Source organism: Protobothrops mucrosquamatus, unplaced genomic scaffold (assembly GCF_001527695.2).
Source record: "Protobothrops mucrosquamatus isolate PMUCROS unplaced genomic scaffold, P.Mucros_1.0 scaffold2187, whole genome shotgun sequence".
In the NCBI taxonomy this organism is placed as follows: Eukaryota; Metazoa; Chordata; class Lepidosauria; order Squamata; family Viperidae; genus Protobothrops; species Protobothrops mucrosquamatus.
In genome coordinates, this window is record NW_015388280.1 from 373,507 (window position 1) to 388,733 (window position 15,227).

General features: G+C 42.5%; 1 protein-coding gene across 2 annotated transcripts in view; it reads right to left on the reverse strand.

The window, feature by feature from the left end:
• The window catches only part of CARM1 (coactivator associated arginine methyltransferase 1), a 157,600-nt gene that overhangs the window by 88,104 nt on the left and 54,269 nt on the right, over positions 1–15,227 (reverse strand). For both annotated transcript variants that reach the window (XM_029285753.1, XM_015824297.1), the window contains exons 2-4: positions 8,010–8,135; positions 6,067–6,173; positions 5,571–5,675 (exon numbers count right to left, since the gene is read on the reverse strand). In XM_029285753.1, coding sequence (XP_029141586.1) covers positions 5,571–5,675; positions 6,067–6,173; positions 8,010–8,135 — 338 coding nt within the window. The remainder of the gene's footprint in view (positions 1–5,570; positions 5,676–6,066; positions 6,174–8,009; positions 8,136–15,227) is intronic.

Below are 15,227 nucleotides of genomic sequence, written 5' to 3' on the forward strand. Positions count from 1 at the left end.
ACAACATGGTGGCCACGCCCACTTGGTGGCCACGCCCACTTGGTGGCCACACCCACTTGGCCACGCCCCTGGCACACGGCGATGTATAAGTGGTTGGGGGTCACCACAACATGGGGAACTGTATTATGGGGTCACGACATTAGAAAGGTTGAGAACCACTGCCCTAGAAGGTGCAGCAGCTTGGTGGATGGTCACCTTGCATAAGGTGGAGGTGCCCAAGCTCTGAAATTTCAATCGATTCATGGCAGCACTGAGACGGTGGTTCAAGGATCCCTTGGCCGACTGGAAGGCCAGGGATTGGATTAAAACTGCCAGGCAGGGCCGACGCCCCGTGACCCAAATACACCGAAGAATTCCGAGATCTGGCTTGTCTCAACTGGCCAGAGGACATTTTAGTAAGCTGTTTCAAGGATGAGCCGAACCTCTACCATGTGTATATTTGCCCGAGGAGGCCCTACCTGCCTCCACAACTGGTGCATCCTAGCTGAGGAAGCAGAGATCAACCAAGCCCGAAATCAACATCATTTCGATCAAGTGTGGAAACGCTCCCCACTGGAGAGGAAGCGAGAGGTGACAAAAACCACTGCAGTGACCCTGCGCTCAACTGCCTGCTTTAAATGTGGCTGTCAAAGCAAAAACATCCGTTCAGATCTTGGCATCCACCATGCTGTACCAACACTTTGTTTCACGATTAAAGACTTTTTAGGATAAACAATGCCTGAAAATTCTTTGAAGTGTTTCGTTAGTCGGAGCCTTGACATCGGCAAAGTGGGCCATCTAGCTATGGAGTGTCATTCGAAGACTCCGGTGAGGAAAGGAGACCGGCTTGGGGGGGGGGACCCATAAAAAACCCCAGTGCCCCAGGGAGATGGCGATGATAAGGGCTGAGGTCGTGGAGTTCCAGCCCTCCAAGAAAACGGGAGGGGGAACTTGAACCCCACCAGAGAAGGGACCAGACGTCTGACAGTGACTCAGATGATGAGCCCTTGGTAAGTGGACCCATCGCACCCATTACCAGGCCCACAGAAATGCTGATCCCAGGGATGGAGGAGAAGGTAGCCCTAAAGGCTTTACTGGACTTGGGCTGTACCAGATGTTTAATAAGCCCAATCCTAGTGAGAAATCTGGGGATCCCTGTGAAGAAACTGAAGAAGCCCATTTCGTTTGGTCAATTAGATGGCTTTATTATAGGGGGCATCTCGGCCACCCTTGTCACGATGCCAGTAAAACTAACCATAGGGGACCACGCTGAGACTTTGACTTTTATAGTGACCCCTGGCATGAAATGGCCCCTAATCCTAGGACTGGTGTGACTAAAAAATGGAACCCATGGATGAACTGGAGGACAGGAGATTTGAGATTCCCCAAAGGGAAACCCCACTCGCCCAATAGCCACCATGGCACCAAAGCAAAGTGTGAGCCTGAAGTGGTGGCAGCTATCAACGATCGGGAATCAGAAGGCATACCCAGGGAGTACCAGGACTTGACTGAGGTCTTTAGTGAGAAGGGAATCTGATGAATTGTCCTCTCACCGTCCCACATCCTGTGCTATCGAGATCATGCCTGGAACTAAGCTGCCAAAACCCAAGCTCTATTCGATGACCTCCCCCCCGAGAGTTAGAGGAGCTATGCAAATTCATAGATAAGAATTTGGCGCATGGCATCATTCAACCGGCAAACCAAAAATGGCTGTGGTCTCATCTCTGTGTAGATTATACATGCTTGAATGCTGTGTGCGTGGACAATGTCTACCCCTTGCCACTCATGAAGGACATGCTAGCCCATCTCCCGAAGGGAAAGATTTTCTCCAAGCTAGATCTGCAAGAAGCATATTACTGGATTAGAATGAAGGAGGGAGATGAATGGAAAACTGCATTCAACTGCCCCTTGGGGTGCTTTCAGTTCAAAGTACTCCCATTTGATCTACAGGGAGTATTTATGCAGCTGATTAACGAGGTCCTCCATGAGCATTTGTACAAGGGGGTTTTGGTGTACTGGACGACATGTTAATCTACACTGGAGGCAGCTGCAAAGTTTTCTGGGCTTCGCTAACTTCTATTGGCAGTTCATTCCCTCCTTCACTCAGATCGCACTCCTCATTACTAACTTGCTAAAAACAAAAGAGGAGGAAAAGCCCAAACCTAGCCAGCTGCTAAAGTGGACTATGGAATGCCAGGCGGTATTTGAAAAATTAAAATGACTTTTTTTCTGCGGAGCCAGTGCTAAAGCACCCAGATCCTGAGAAACCATTTGTCATCCAGGCTGATACCAGCGACGTAACAGTGGGTGCGATACTGCTCCAGGAGAACCAGTAAAGCCAATTGCAACCTTGTGCCTACATCTCAAAGTAACTCATAGAAACCGAGCAAAGATGGGCGGTCTGGGAGAAGGAGGCTTACGCTGTATGCTGGGCCCTATTCACTTGGAGGCACTTCCTAGAAGGGAACAAGATACCTTGATTGATCATAAAAACCTCGAAGCACTAAAGTTTCCTAGGAAGCTGTCCCCCAAACAAGCTCGATGGGCCCAGCACTTCCACCAATTCAATTTTACTTTCCGGTACTTACCTGGAGGGAAAAACCACTTGGCAGACACCCTATCACAGATGCCACAAGCAAAGAGCACCTCAACCCTTGACAGGACAACAGCCACCGAATTCAAGCAAGCTCTGGAGAAGGATGAGTGGTTCCTCAACCACAAAAACTCTGCTCAATGCGAGATGGACTGCCATGGGGGGGGGGGGGAAACTATACATCCCTACAACCCAGAGATTAAAATTCATGCAAAACTGCTACAGTTCAAAACTAGTGGGACACTTTTGGTTTGTGAAAACCCTCCACCTGATAAAGAGACAATTCTGGTGGCCATCTTTAAAAAAGGGCATTGAGAGCTATGTAGCCAATTGCCCCGTTTTCATAGCAGCTAAATGAAGACAGGAAAAAACACCTGGCCTCCTACAGGTGGTTGCGAGCCATTCAGCACCCTGGAGAGAGATCTTTATGGACTTTATCGTAGAGCTACCACAAAGCACTGGGAACACTGTCATTTGGGTAGTGACGGATTTGTTCTCCAAACAAGTCCCTTTCATCCCTTGCCAAAAAATTCCAACTGCTAAAACCTTGGCTATGATGTTTCTGCAACATATCTATTGGCTACATGGAGCCCCACAATGCATAATCTCGGATAGGGGGGTCCTGTTCACCTCCAAGTTCTAGAGAGCATTTTTGGACCTACTGGGCACAGATCAGGGTCTGTCATCTAGTCCAGGGCTTTTCAACCAGTAGTACGGGTACCACCTGTGGTACATTGGCACCTGGCAGGTGGTACGCGACCATCCTAGAAAAGTGGTAGTGGGGGAGGGGAATGAGCTGAACCAGTGGCAGCACTGCACAAGCCTGAGTGAGGGATGGCTGGAGCTGCAGGACTGTCAGGGCTCAGCGGAAGCACCAGGATCAGAGCCAGGCTCCAGCTAGAGCTCGGCGCTGATCCTGGCACTTCTGCTGAGCCCAGAGGCGCCGATCAGCTGGAATGTTGCAGCATCTCCAGGGTCTTGTGATTTACATTCAGATGCTTGGCAACTGATTCATATTTATGACGGTCACAGTGTCCCAGGGTCATGTGAAGTGATCAAAACCTGCTTCAACCACCCAGCAGACAGGGGTGAGAATAAAAACCAAACAACCCCCCACCCCACCCCCGCTGCCAATCCTCAACAGAAATGCTCACAACAATGAAAACCTCGGACAGAAGGAAGAGTGTGGCTGGGCAGGCAGGCAGGTGTCTTGCTTGGCTGTAACTTGGGGGGCACTTTTTTCAGTGCCATTATAACTTCGAACAGTCACTAAGTGAATTGTTGTAAGTCGAGGACTACCTGTACAATTTATCACTTTTTTCCTTTTTTTTTTTTTTTGGTTATCAAGTTTTTGACACCTTGCTAGGCGACTGATGGTACTCGGATGTTGCCATATCCTAAAAGTGGCACAATGGGTGAAAAGGTTGAAAAGCCCTGCCCTAAAACATTAAGACAGGTCCATCTGGTATTTCACTGTAGTTCGCTAAAAGCTGAAATGAATTCACCCTTAAGGCCAGCAATAGCTCCTCCACCACAACCAATTATGGTGGAAGGGGAATAACATTTTGAAATCAGGGAAATCTTAGACTTCAGAAAATACCATGGGTCTACCCAATACTTAGTGGCATGGAAAGACCTCCTGGCCCCCCAGAATGTGTGGGTACATAAAAAGCAAGTGAGGGCCTCTAGACTGCTCAAACGTTTTCATACTTGTTACCCGGATAAACCTGATTACCGCTATGTTTCATTTTCTCTTCCTGTTATTATTTTCTCTTATCCAGCTGTATCTCTCTTTTTTTTAAGGGTGGGCGGCATGCCAGAACCCCAATGTATTTTGTATTTCTTTCCTATGCCCTCATTTTCAGGTTCTGCCATTCTATTGGGGGGAGGGGGGCCTGAGGGTGTTCTGCTGTAATACTTTCTTTGCTTTGCTCTATCCCCTTTGAAGTATCTTTCTTGGGGTGTGAAAGGAATGTGCTTTTGGCCGTATCTCCAGATCGAGGGAAAGAAGCTGCGGAGAAACCTGACAGCCTTGAGAACGGCTCCTTATCGGTTCTTTCTCACAACTTAACATCTATGGATTGGCTCAATTCAAACCAGCTGGATGGACAGTTGGGGTGGGGTTTGAAAGGGCTCTTTTAGTGTAATATTTCGCATGGGAAATCCTCAGATCCTGCTATCAATACCTTCCAATAAAAGTTCCTGTTGAGACAATGCAAATTTCAAGAGTTCTGCTTTCTTAGGAGGCTTAACTGAGGCAGGTCCTTACAGCTACAACATTTGGAAGAGTGGATCCTATATCCAAGCTCTGGTTCCAATGCTCAGAGTTCTAAATTTGTTTATTATTAGTGTATTTATTAAAGATATGCAGCTATTTGGATCCAAAGCAGAAAAACTGCTTTGAAGAAGACACAACTTGAATGCTTATGCACAACCTTTTGAGAATTAATGTCCAGTGAATCTGGAGGGCACAAGATTAGGAGATCTGCAGCAATTCAAAATATTTGTAATTAGGGCAATAATAATTATGGCATAGTTATCTCTAGTAAACAGTGTAGTTGATGAACAAATGGAAGCTGATAATGCTTGCTCCCTGGCTATCAGCAATACCTGTAATTCAATTTACAGCAATGGATTATTAGAAATCTCAAATTGTGTACCTTGCCTTTTGAGCTTCATCCAGTATTATAGCTGCAGATCAACATTTTCCTGTTCAACAGTATCTTATATGAGAGAAACCTGGGGGTGGGGGGGTGCACCTCATTTATTGTACTATCCCTGTTACTAAATCAGACCACATCCTTCTTTTTCAAATTCTTCAAGGTTCCATCATTTCCAGATAGACTAAGCAAAATATTAGAGTAATATGACTTAGATATGATCTTTGAATATATATATTTACAATATGTAAATTCAGTCTTACCCTTTACCAACTATGCAATATTCAGAAGGAATCTTCATTGGTTGCACTTAAGGCATTATTAAACTTTAGCCTTACCTTATCTTTAAAATCACTGTGGTTTTGCAGGATTGCTCTCTGATATGTGCCTGTTCGGACATAATCCTGCATCATATTTTGCTGTTGGGATAAGTATCCATAAAACTAAAAGAGGAAACAAAACGTATCTGCTAAAACCAATGCGCTCACTCACAGAAAGGAATGCTACAATTTTAGAAAATGCTCGCTAACATTTCCAACACCTAAGACTAGATAATCTTGGGCCCATGTCCGAGACCCTGGCACTTAAGAATCTGTAGTTTCTGTTCAAATCCCTGAGAGATGTGTATTGGTAATTTTCCTGCATTTTAAGCATGTCAAGAATCTACATGATTTTCCAGCAGGAAAAGTCCTACTTAGTTTCTTCATTAGCTAGCCCTCTACAGTTTGTTTTCAAGAACATGCAAGCAACAGATCTTCAGCAGTGGATCCAAGGAGCTGACATAGTTCCTCCCTCCCCTCCACCAGAAAAAAAACAATTGTTGAAATCACCTACCTGGAAGTACTGCACAGCAGATGATTCCTCTGTGCGCTCACTGAACACTGACTGCTCCATGCTGTGGCCTCGGCAATTTTTCAAGATATTATAAAATGAGCAGAAGTCTAAAGATAAAGCCAAAACATTGCTTTTCAGATTTCAAAAAACATTGCTCCAATCACATCCAAAAAGGATACAAACAACTTGAGTGGAGATGTAATCCAAAACCTGTTGGTACCTGATTTTTATGGGAACACTTGCCCAGTGCTTTTCTCTAGGAACATTTAATCAGGTTATGTGATATAGGTAGTCCTTGACTTACAACAGTTTGTTTGGTGACCGTGCAAAGTTACAATGGGAATGAAAAATGTGACTTATGACTGTTTTTCATAGTTATGACCTTTGTAGCATTCCCATGATCATGTGATCAAAATTCAGATGCTTGGCAACTGGTCCTTTGCAGTGTCCCAGGGTCATGTGATCACCTTTTGCAATCTTATGGCAAGCAACATTAGTGGGGAAGCTGGATTCACTTAACAACCAGATTACTAACTTATCAACTGCAGTGATTCACTCAACAACTGTGGCAAGAAAAGTCATAAAATGGGGCAAAACTCACTTAACAAACTTAACAACATAAATGTTGTGGTCAGTTGTGGTCATAAGTTGAGGACTACCTGTACATTTATAAATTACTTCATTTATTTACTGGATTTATGCCTTGCTTTTTTGCTTACTCATAGCAGTTAGAACATTTCAAATAAAAATGCTAAATTTAAATGTAATATTCAGATCAACAGATTAAAAATCAGCTAATGTGGAAGTGATATGTTCTCCATTTCACAAAATTTTCCTCTCAAGGGAGAACACTCATAGTCTGAAACAAGAGATGAGACAAACAAGCCTCTATCGGCAGGGCGTCTTTTTCAAAAACTCCTCTCTTGCTGATTTCCATGAACAGCTATCTTCATTGTAAAAGATGCAGTCCTGGAGAGACTCAAACCCTAAGCTGTGTGGGGCTTTAAAGGTCAACATCAACATATCAACTATGCCCAGGAAGCAATCAGCAAGGAGTAGAGATCTTTCCAAACAGGAATCATACCATTCCTATACTTTCCACTGTTTAAGGAATACATTTTGGCCCAACTGCAATTCTTAGATGCCTCTCAAGTGATACCTACATACAACATGTTGCAGTAGTTAAGCACAACGATGTAACTAAGGCACAGATAACTATTACTATGTCTAAATCATCGCTGCAAGGATCACAGCTAGCACCCTAGACACATCTATGCCAATGTAGTCCAGGTCACAATAATCAACTGTAAATTCAGTGACAACTGAGGATCAAGGAGCAACTTTAAACTGTGCATCACTTTTCAATATTAGTTCATGCTTACAAATGGCAGAACTGCTTGAAATTTCTTCTCTAATACTACATATATATTTAGTTAATTTTCTGACACAAAAAGAGAATGTACATTTTTATGTAACAAATAGAGGTGAATAGTATCAAAATCCTATATTCACATTTAAGTTAAATTAAGTACAGATAACTGTCCATAAAATTGTTACAATTTTAGCATGATAAACACAATTTTGTTTTTTTGGTTCCCCCCCAAATATTCTTTCTCTTATATCTTAACTTTTCCAAATGTTCCAACAACTGTCCAACCTGTCCACTGAATACAGCATAAGTAGCAAAGGTTTAAAATTAAAATCTAGACAGTTGGGCTAAACAATGCATGACTTTGCCACTTGATGGTCCAAAACTTCTATTAAGGAGAACAATCAATGCAAATGATGTCATAGGAGAGAATGTCAGACTGAATTATTTAACATGATGGATGTTATCCATCCTGAAAATGCTATGTGTTGGCGGCGCATAGAATTATTTCCCAGTGCAATATTACTGTTCCCCAAAACTTCAAACACAACAACTAAAAATTGCTAGTACATACCACTTGGCGCTGCAAATTGTATAAGGACACTATTGCATCCCAATGTGATAATGAAGGACTGTTTTCCCACTCGGCTGCATTCTGTCTCCTTTGATACAGAACACTTGAATACACAAACATCATCTTCTAGGAAAGAAAAGAGAAAAAAAACAATGATACAGATTTTGCTTTTTCTAGATGGAGAAAGCCATTCTAAACCATTCCTATTTTCCAAACTGTCAGATGCAAAATCCACAAATAGAACAGGAACAGATTATCTCATTCACATGCCCCTGTATGTTATCAATAGATATTCAGGGCAGGTTAGGCCTACTCATAGGGATAGATCATGACCAGTAGAACTAGCACTAACAATAGCACTTAGACTTATATACTGCTTCGTAGTCCTTTACAGCACTCTCTGAGGGATTTACAAATGTCAGCATATTGCCCGCAACAATCTGGGTCCTCATTTTACTGACCTTGGAAGGATGGAAGGCTGAATCAACCTTGAGCTGGTGAAGATCGAACTCTCTGGCTGTGGGCAGAATTAGCCTGCAATACTATATTCTAATCACTGTGCCACCATGGCTCCCTACAGATTATTTCAAAGTTGCCTTTAGCTTTTCTGTAGTTGCCTTTACTAATTCTTTAGCTTCTTATTTTCTATATCTGACAAGAAATTCCTATTGGCAGTTTCTAGAAATGTTCAGGAAAGTGAGCAGACATTTTTCCAATAAAGGAGAATATTTGTAACTCATGGTTGAAATGAGGGGTCCTCAGTGCCCTCTGAGGTTGGTTGTTTTATTGTAGATGTTTCATTATCCAAACTAGGTACAGTGAGGGAAAAAATTATTTGATCCCCTGCTGATTTTGTACATTTTCCCACTGATAGAGAAATGATCAGTCTATAATTTTAATGGTAGGTTTATTTTAACAGTGAAAGACAGAATAACAACAAAAAAATCCAGAAAAACACATTTCAAAAAAGTTATAAATTGATTTGCATTTTAATGAGTGAAATAAGTATTTGATCACCTATCAATCAGCAAGATTTCTCGCTCCCAGGTGTCTTTTATACAGGTAACGAGCTGAGATTAGGAACACTCTCTTAAAGAGGAGTGCTCTTAATCTCATCTTGTTACCTGTATAAAAGATACCTGTCCACAGAAGCAATCAATCAATCAGATTCCAAACTCTCCACCATGGCCAAGACCAAAGAGCTGTCCAAGGATGTCAGGGACAAGATTGTAGACCTACACAAGATTGGAATGGGCTGCAAGACTATCGCCAAGCAGCTTGGTGAGAAGGTGACAACAGTTGGTGCATGTCAGAACCCAGTAAGTCATTTCTTTATTCTTTATTCCTGTGGGTTCTGCCATACTCCTGGGGGGAGGGGGGAAGTCGTAGGTGTTACAATTTATCCTCTTTGCTTCACTATAGCTGCTACAATTTATCCTCTTCACTTCTCTCTATCTGCTTGCTCTTTGAACTATTCTCCCCTTGATGCCAACCTGGGGTGAGAAAGGAATGTGCTCCAGCCATCTGGCTTATCTCTTGCTGTGGAAGAAGAGGCGCGAAGACCTAACGGCCTAACAGCTTTGGGAATGGCGTCTTATCATCCCCGTTCCCACAGCAGATTCACACCTGGAGATTGGCCTGTTTGAACTGACCAGATGGACTATTGGGTGGGATTTGCCAGCTGCTCTTTTAACCTATTGATTCATGCGGGAACCCCTCAGATCCTGCCTTCTATGGCTGCTGTCAACTTCTCCTAATAAAAGTTCCTTTTGAAATGAAGTCATTTGCAGTTTTGGTCCCAGCATTTCCATCATTTCAATTTCACCATTAAGCAGTTGCCGGGGCGGGGGATTTCCTGGCAGACGCGCTGTCTGGCGCAATACAATAGCACCAGAATCGAAATAACAAACCTGCTCATGCCGTCGAAACAATTAGCAGCACCGGTCACTACGTGAGCGCAAGCAAAAAATCCCAAACCGTTAGCAAGCACAGCAGGGTTGGAGTTCAGACAAGCATTAGAAAAAGATGAATGGTTCCTAAGCCATAGGAACTTGTGCACAATGAATGACGGATTACCATAGGTGGGGGGAAAACTCTACATTCCAAAGAGCCAGAGACTAACCTTCAGGCAGCTGTGCCACAATTCCAAAGCAGCTGGACACTTTGGGTTTGTGAAAACCCTTCACCTAGTGAAGCGGCAATTTTGGTGGCCGTCAATAAAAAAGGACATTGAAAGCTATGTAGCCAGCTCTCCCATTTGTATCATGGCCAAACAGAGGCAGAGGAAAACTCCAGGGTTATTGCAGACGGTAGCCACCCTGTCAGCACCCTGAAGGGAGATATCTATGGACTTTATCGTGAAGCTGCCAGAAAGAGGATGAAATATGGTCATTTGGGTCATGACAGACTTGTTTCCAAAGCAGGTGCATTTCATCCCATGTCAGAAAATCCACACGGCAAAAACACTAGCAAGAATGTTTGTACAACACATATAACGGATCATATCCAATAGGGCGGTTGCAATTCTCATCAGAGTTTTGGAAAGCTTTCTTGGACCTTTTGGGGACCACCCAAGGACTGTCATTTAGTCATCATCTGCAAACAAATGATGGGACAGAACGTTTGAACTCAGTACTGGAGCAATATCTGAGATGTTTTATAAATTACCAGCAAGACAACTGGACCGACCTCCTTCCTTTTGCAGAAGTCGCCTACAATAACACTGTGCACTCCAGCACTGGCTTCATTCCATTCCAAGTCGCGACAGGACAAAGCTTCAATCCGATGCCTGAACTACCATCTAACAAACCCACCATCCCCTCCTTGAAGGAATGGATCGCACAACTTCAGAATACCTGGCCAGTTGTGAGAAAGGCTTTAGATGAGGCTAAGGAAGCATACAAAATTCAGGCAGATAAAAGACAAACAGAGTCCAAGCCTTTCCAAGTAGGAGAGAAAGTATACCTGTCCACTAAATACCTAAAATCCTTACAACCATCCAAAAAACTAGGGCCAAAATTTGTGGGGCCGTTCCCCACAAAACGGATAAATCCAGTGACAGTAGAATTGGAACTCCCTAAAACACTTAGATAGGTTCACCAGTGTTTCACTGCAGCCTGCTAAAATGAAAATTGAACTCGCCCTTAAGGCCAGCTGCAGCCCCTCCTCCTCCTCCAATCATGGTAGAGGGAGAGCAGCATTTTGAAGTCAAAGAAATCCTAGACTTAGGAAATATCATGGCTCCACACAGTATTTAGTTCTAGTAGCTTGGAGAAACATCCCTCCTTCCCAAAATGAATGGGTCCATAAATGCCATGTCAGAGCCCCAGGATTACTTAGTAAATTTCATGCTAAATATCCTGACAAACCTGACTAACCCGTTTGTATGTTTCTTTCTTTCTTTTTGTTTCCTCTACAGGTGGATCTCTCAATTTTTAAGGGGGGGTAGGCATGTCAGAACCCAGTGTTGGGAAAGGGGGTCATTTCTTTATTCTTTATTCCTGTGGGTTCTGCCATACTCCTGGGGGGAAGAGGGAAAGTCGTAGATATTACAATGTATCCTCTTTGTTTCGCTATAACTGCTACAATGTATCTTCTTCGCTTCTATTTGCTTGCTCTTTGAACTATTTCCCTTGATGCCAGCCTGGGATGAGAAAGGAATGTTCCTCCGGCCATCTAGCTTATCTCTTGCTGTGGAAGAAGAGGCGCGAAGACCTAATGGCCTAACAACCTTGGGAACAGTGTTGTCATGTGTCTGATTAACGAAACACTTAAAAGGACTTTCAGGCATATTTTCTCCTAAAAGCATTTATTAAGGTTACAGAGACGTCAGTACAGCATGGTGGAAATGCTTAGGTCTGCTTCTCTTCCGTTACGCATATACATTCCAAGCATTTCCCACTCCCTTATTGTAGGGTCATGGTTCACATCTTCCAATCAACTTGGAAGATGTGATTTACTTCCGGTTTCTTTCTCCCGGGCTATCCTTATGCTCCTCCCTCTTTCCCAGTTGCTGGTTTAACTATATAAATACCAGACAGTTCTGCACATTGTCAAAGCAAGAATATACAATATTTGCAGCGTTGACAAGTGTCTTATCATCCCCGTTCCCACAGCAGATTCACACCTGGAGATTGGCCCGTTTGAACTGACCGGATGGACTATTGGGTAGGGTTTGCCAGGTGCTCTTTTAACCTATTGATTCGCACGGGAACCCCTCAGATCCTGCCTTCTATGTCTGCTGTCAACTTCTCCTAATAAAAGTTCCTTTAGAAATGAAGTCGTTCCAGGAGTTTTGCTTTCTTGGGAGGAGGGTCTGAGGTGGGTCCTTACAGTGCGATTATTTGCAAATGGAAGAAACACAAAATAACTGTCAATCTCCCTCGGTCTGCGGCTCCATGCAAGATCTCACCTCGTGGAGTTTCAATTATCATGAGAATAGTGAGGAATCAGCCCGGAACTACACATGAAGATCTCTAGGCAGCTGGGACCATAGTCACCAAGAAAACAATTGGTAACACAGTACACCGTGAAGGACTGAAATCCTGCAGCACTCACAAGCTTCATTTGTGCATGGGTGGGAGCTAGATTGCAATCATCCCCTCCCCCTCGCTGCTGCTGGTCCATGGAGCCAGAAAGGTTGGGGACCGCTGTACTATCAGATCAATAATACAGTATTTAAAATAAGTTTGCACAAACTGGATTCAACACATCATGCTGAACCAAAATATGACTTGCATAGTTTTACAAACCATCTGTTGTCGTTAATAATATACTATGGTTCTATAGTTTAGGCTGAATATAATCTGAGAAACATGCTATGGCCACAAAAATTAATCCTGCAAAATATGCCAGACACAGGAAGTAAATAAAATATATATTCCTGTCTGAAGCTTGCCTGAAATTGAGGGGTAGCATCACTGAGCACTTACAGCCACTTAAATAAAGAAATATGTCATCTTTTCTTCCATATTAGTTCTTGGCTCTTACTGCCCCTTTCATTACCTTACAGTACTTATATTTTGGTTTCACAAGGACAACTATGAAGCCTCATACTCAGTTAAAAAAAAAAGCTCTGACACAATATTTGTGTTTAACAAGAGCCTTTGGAGAGCTTCTTTCTATTAACAATCATAACCAAAACCAAATAGATTTTTATCCACTATGCCAGGAATGGAAGTCCTATAAACCGACTGACAGGGATTTTCAGTGAATCCATATACCAGACAAAATTCAGTAAAAAAAAGCAGTTACAGAAAAAAAAGCAGAAATAAGAAAGTAAAGGATATGAACCTAAGCAGATGCTGTGGCCTGCTCTAGCACTCCTTGAAGACATACTTTCCATTATCTATTATGACTAGGGATGCAAAAATACATACAACCCTAATGCCAGTTGCTGCCACCTACTAATCAATTTAATTTTTGCAGGCTAGATATGAAAGGACTGAACTGTATCGTTAAACCATATCAAAATTAACTTTGTGTATGCTCCTTGAAATACTTTGTCAGACACGTCCAGAATCTTCTCATAGGTTCTTTGTGGCAGCCCCTCAAATATTGGAACATTATTATGTCATCCCTAAGCTTTTTCACTAGACATATCCAATTCCCTTCTTTACATTTTTCATCTTCCAGCCCTCCTAAACAGCTTTGTTGCTCTTTTCTGTAATCTTTTCCAGAGTTTCAACATTTTTTTATATTGTGATAACTAAAACTGGATGCAATATTCTAAGTGTGGTCTTACCAAGACATTAATGATGTGTGTTTCTCCTGCAGGGAAATAGTTCCACAACACAGCTCTGAAAGTCAGTTAATATTTATATTTGTAGTTCAGGCAGGCAAGTTTCAAAGTAGTTCATCATTTCTGCCACACCGATAAGCAGCCCAAAAGTTTTTTTTCCCTTTTCCCAGCTGCAGTCTTCAAAAGTGAAAGTTTCCAAGGTCAGCAAGAGTCTTATCTAAATCTGGGCTTCAAGCCAAGTTTCCTTTAGGCATAACAAATTGTAGTGCCATAATTCGCCACTAGAAGTCATTAGCACTGTTTTCCAGCTTTTTAAATCCAAACTTATATTACAAACTTTTCAAAAAAAAAAATTAAGTCTCAAAAGCACTTTTAGTCCCCAAATTTCAAAGCCATATATGTGTATTAATTCCAAATTAATCTTGTAATTTTCTGTTTCCCCCAAGTAATTAGCTTGCCGCTTTTCTTTTCCTGAGGGAATGGGGTGGAAATTCCCCTTCCCTCTCTCACCGGGGAGGGTGCTTTGGGCAATTTTTTCCAGGAAGAAGTTAGAATCATAAAGAGAGGATAGAGTCTCACCCAGTTTCATCCACATTGCTGAAAGGTTGCTTGTTAGTGCTTATTGTTTTCTGTTGTCAGCAGCTTCTGACTGGCTACACAAATGTAGCCAGTCTTTCCCCCACCAGTTTGGAGGGCTTCCTTGGATCCAACGGAAGGGCCGCTGTCCTCCCATGATCAACAAGGGTCCCCTCCTTGCTTGTCGCCTCTACGGGGCAACTTTCGACCCTTTCCAGAGTCCCCAGCAGGGTGAAATCAAACACCATCTTCCTTCACCCGTCACGCTGTGACATCAAACCAGAACCGGCAGGTGTTCTTTCACCATTTTCTTGCCTATTTTAATTTGAATTCCTAGTCTTTTTTTTTTTACATTTCTGTTTTTGGTAGGTTGGTTATTTTTTTTCTTTTTGTGTAAGGACAGATGCAAAGAAAGAATTAAACAGCTCTGCTTTTTCCTTGCTGCCCATCACTTCCTTGCCATCTTCTCCCATTAGTAGACCAATTCTTTCTTCACCTTTTTTCTTGTTTTTTATATTTTGAAACTTTAAAAAAAAATATTTTTGACATTTGTTGCAAGTCTTACTTTATTCTGAGCCCTAGCTTTCCTGACTTCATCTTTGCAGATTCAGGCTATATGCTGGTATTCTACCTTAGTTATGTTCCCTCTTTCCATTTTTCATACTTATCCTTTTTGTCTTTCTGATTATCAGAGTTCTTTATGCCAGGGCTTTTCAACCTTTTCACCCATTGTACCACTTTTAGGATATGGCAATATCCGAGTACCACCAGACGCTTAGCAAGGTGTCAAAAACTTGATGACCAAAAAAAAAAAGAGGAAAAAGTGATAAAGTACAGATAGTCCTCGACTTACAACAGTTCGCTTAGTGACTGTTCGAAGTTACAATGGCACTGAAAAAAGT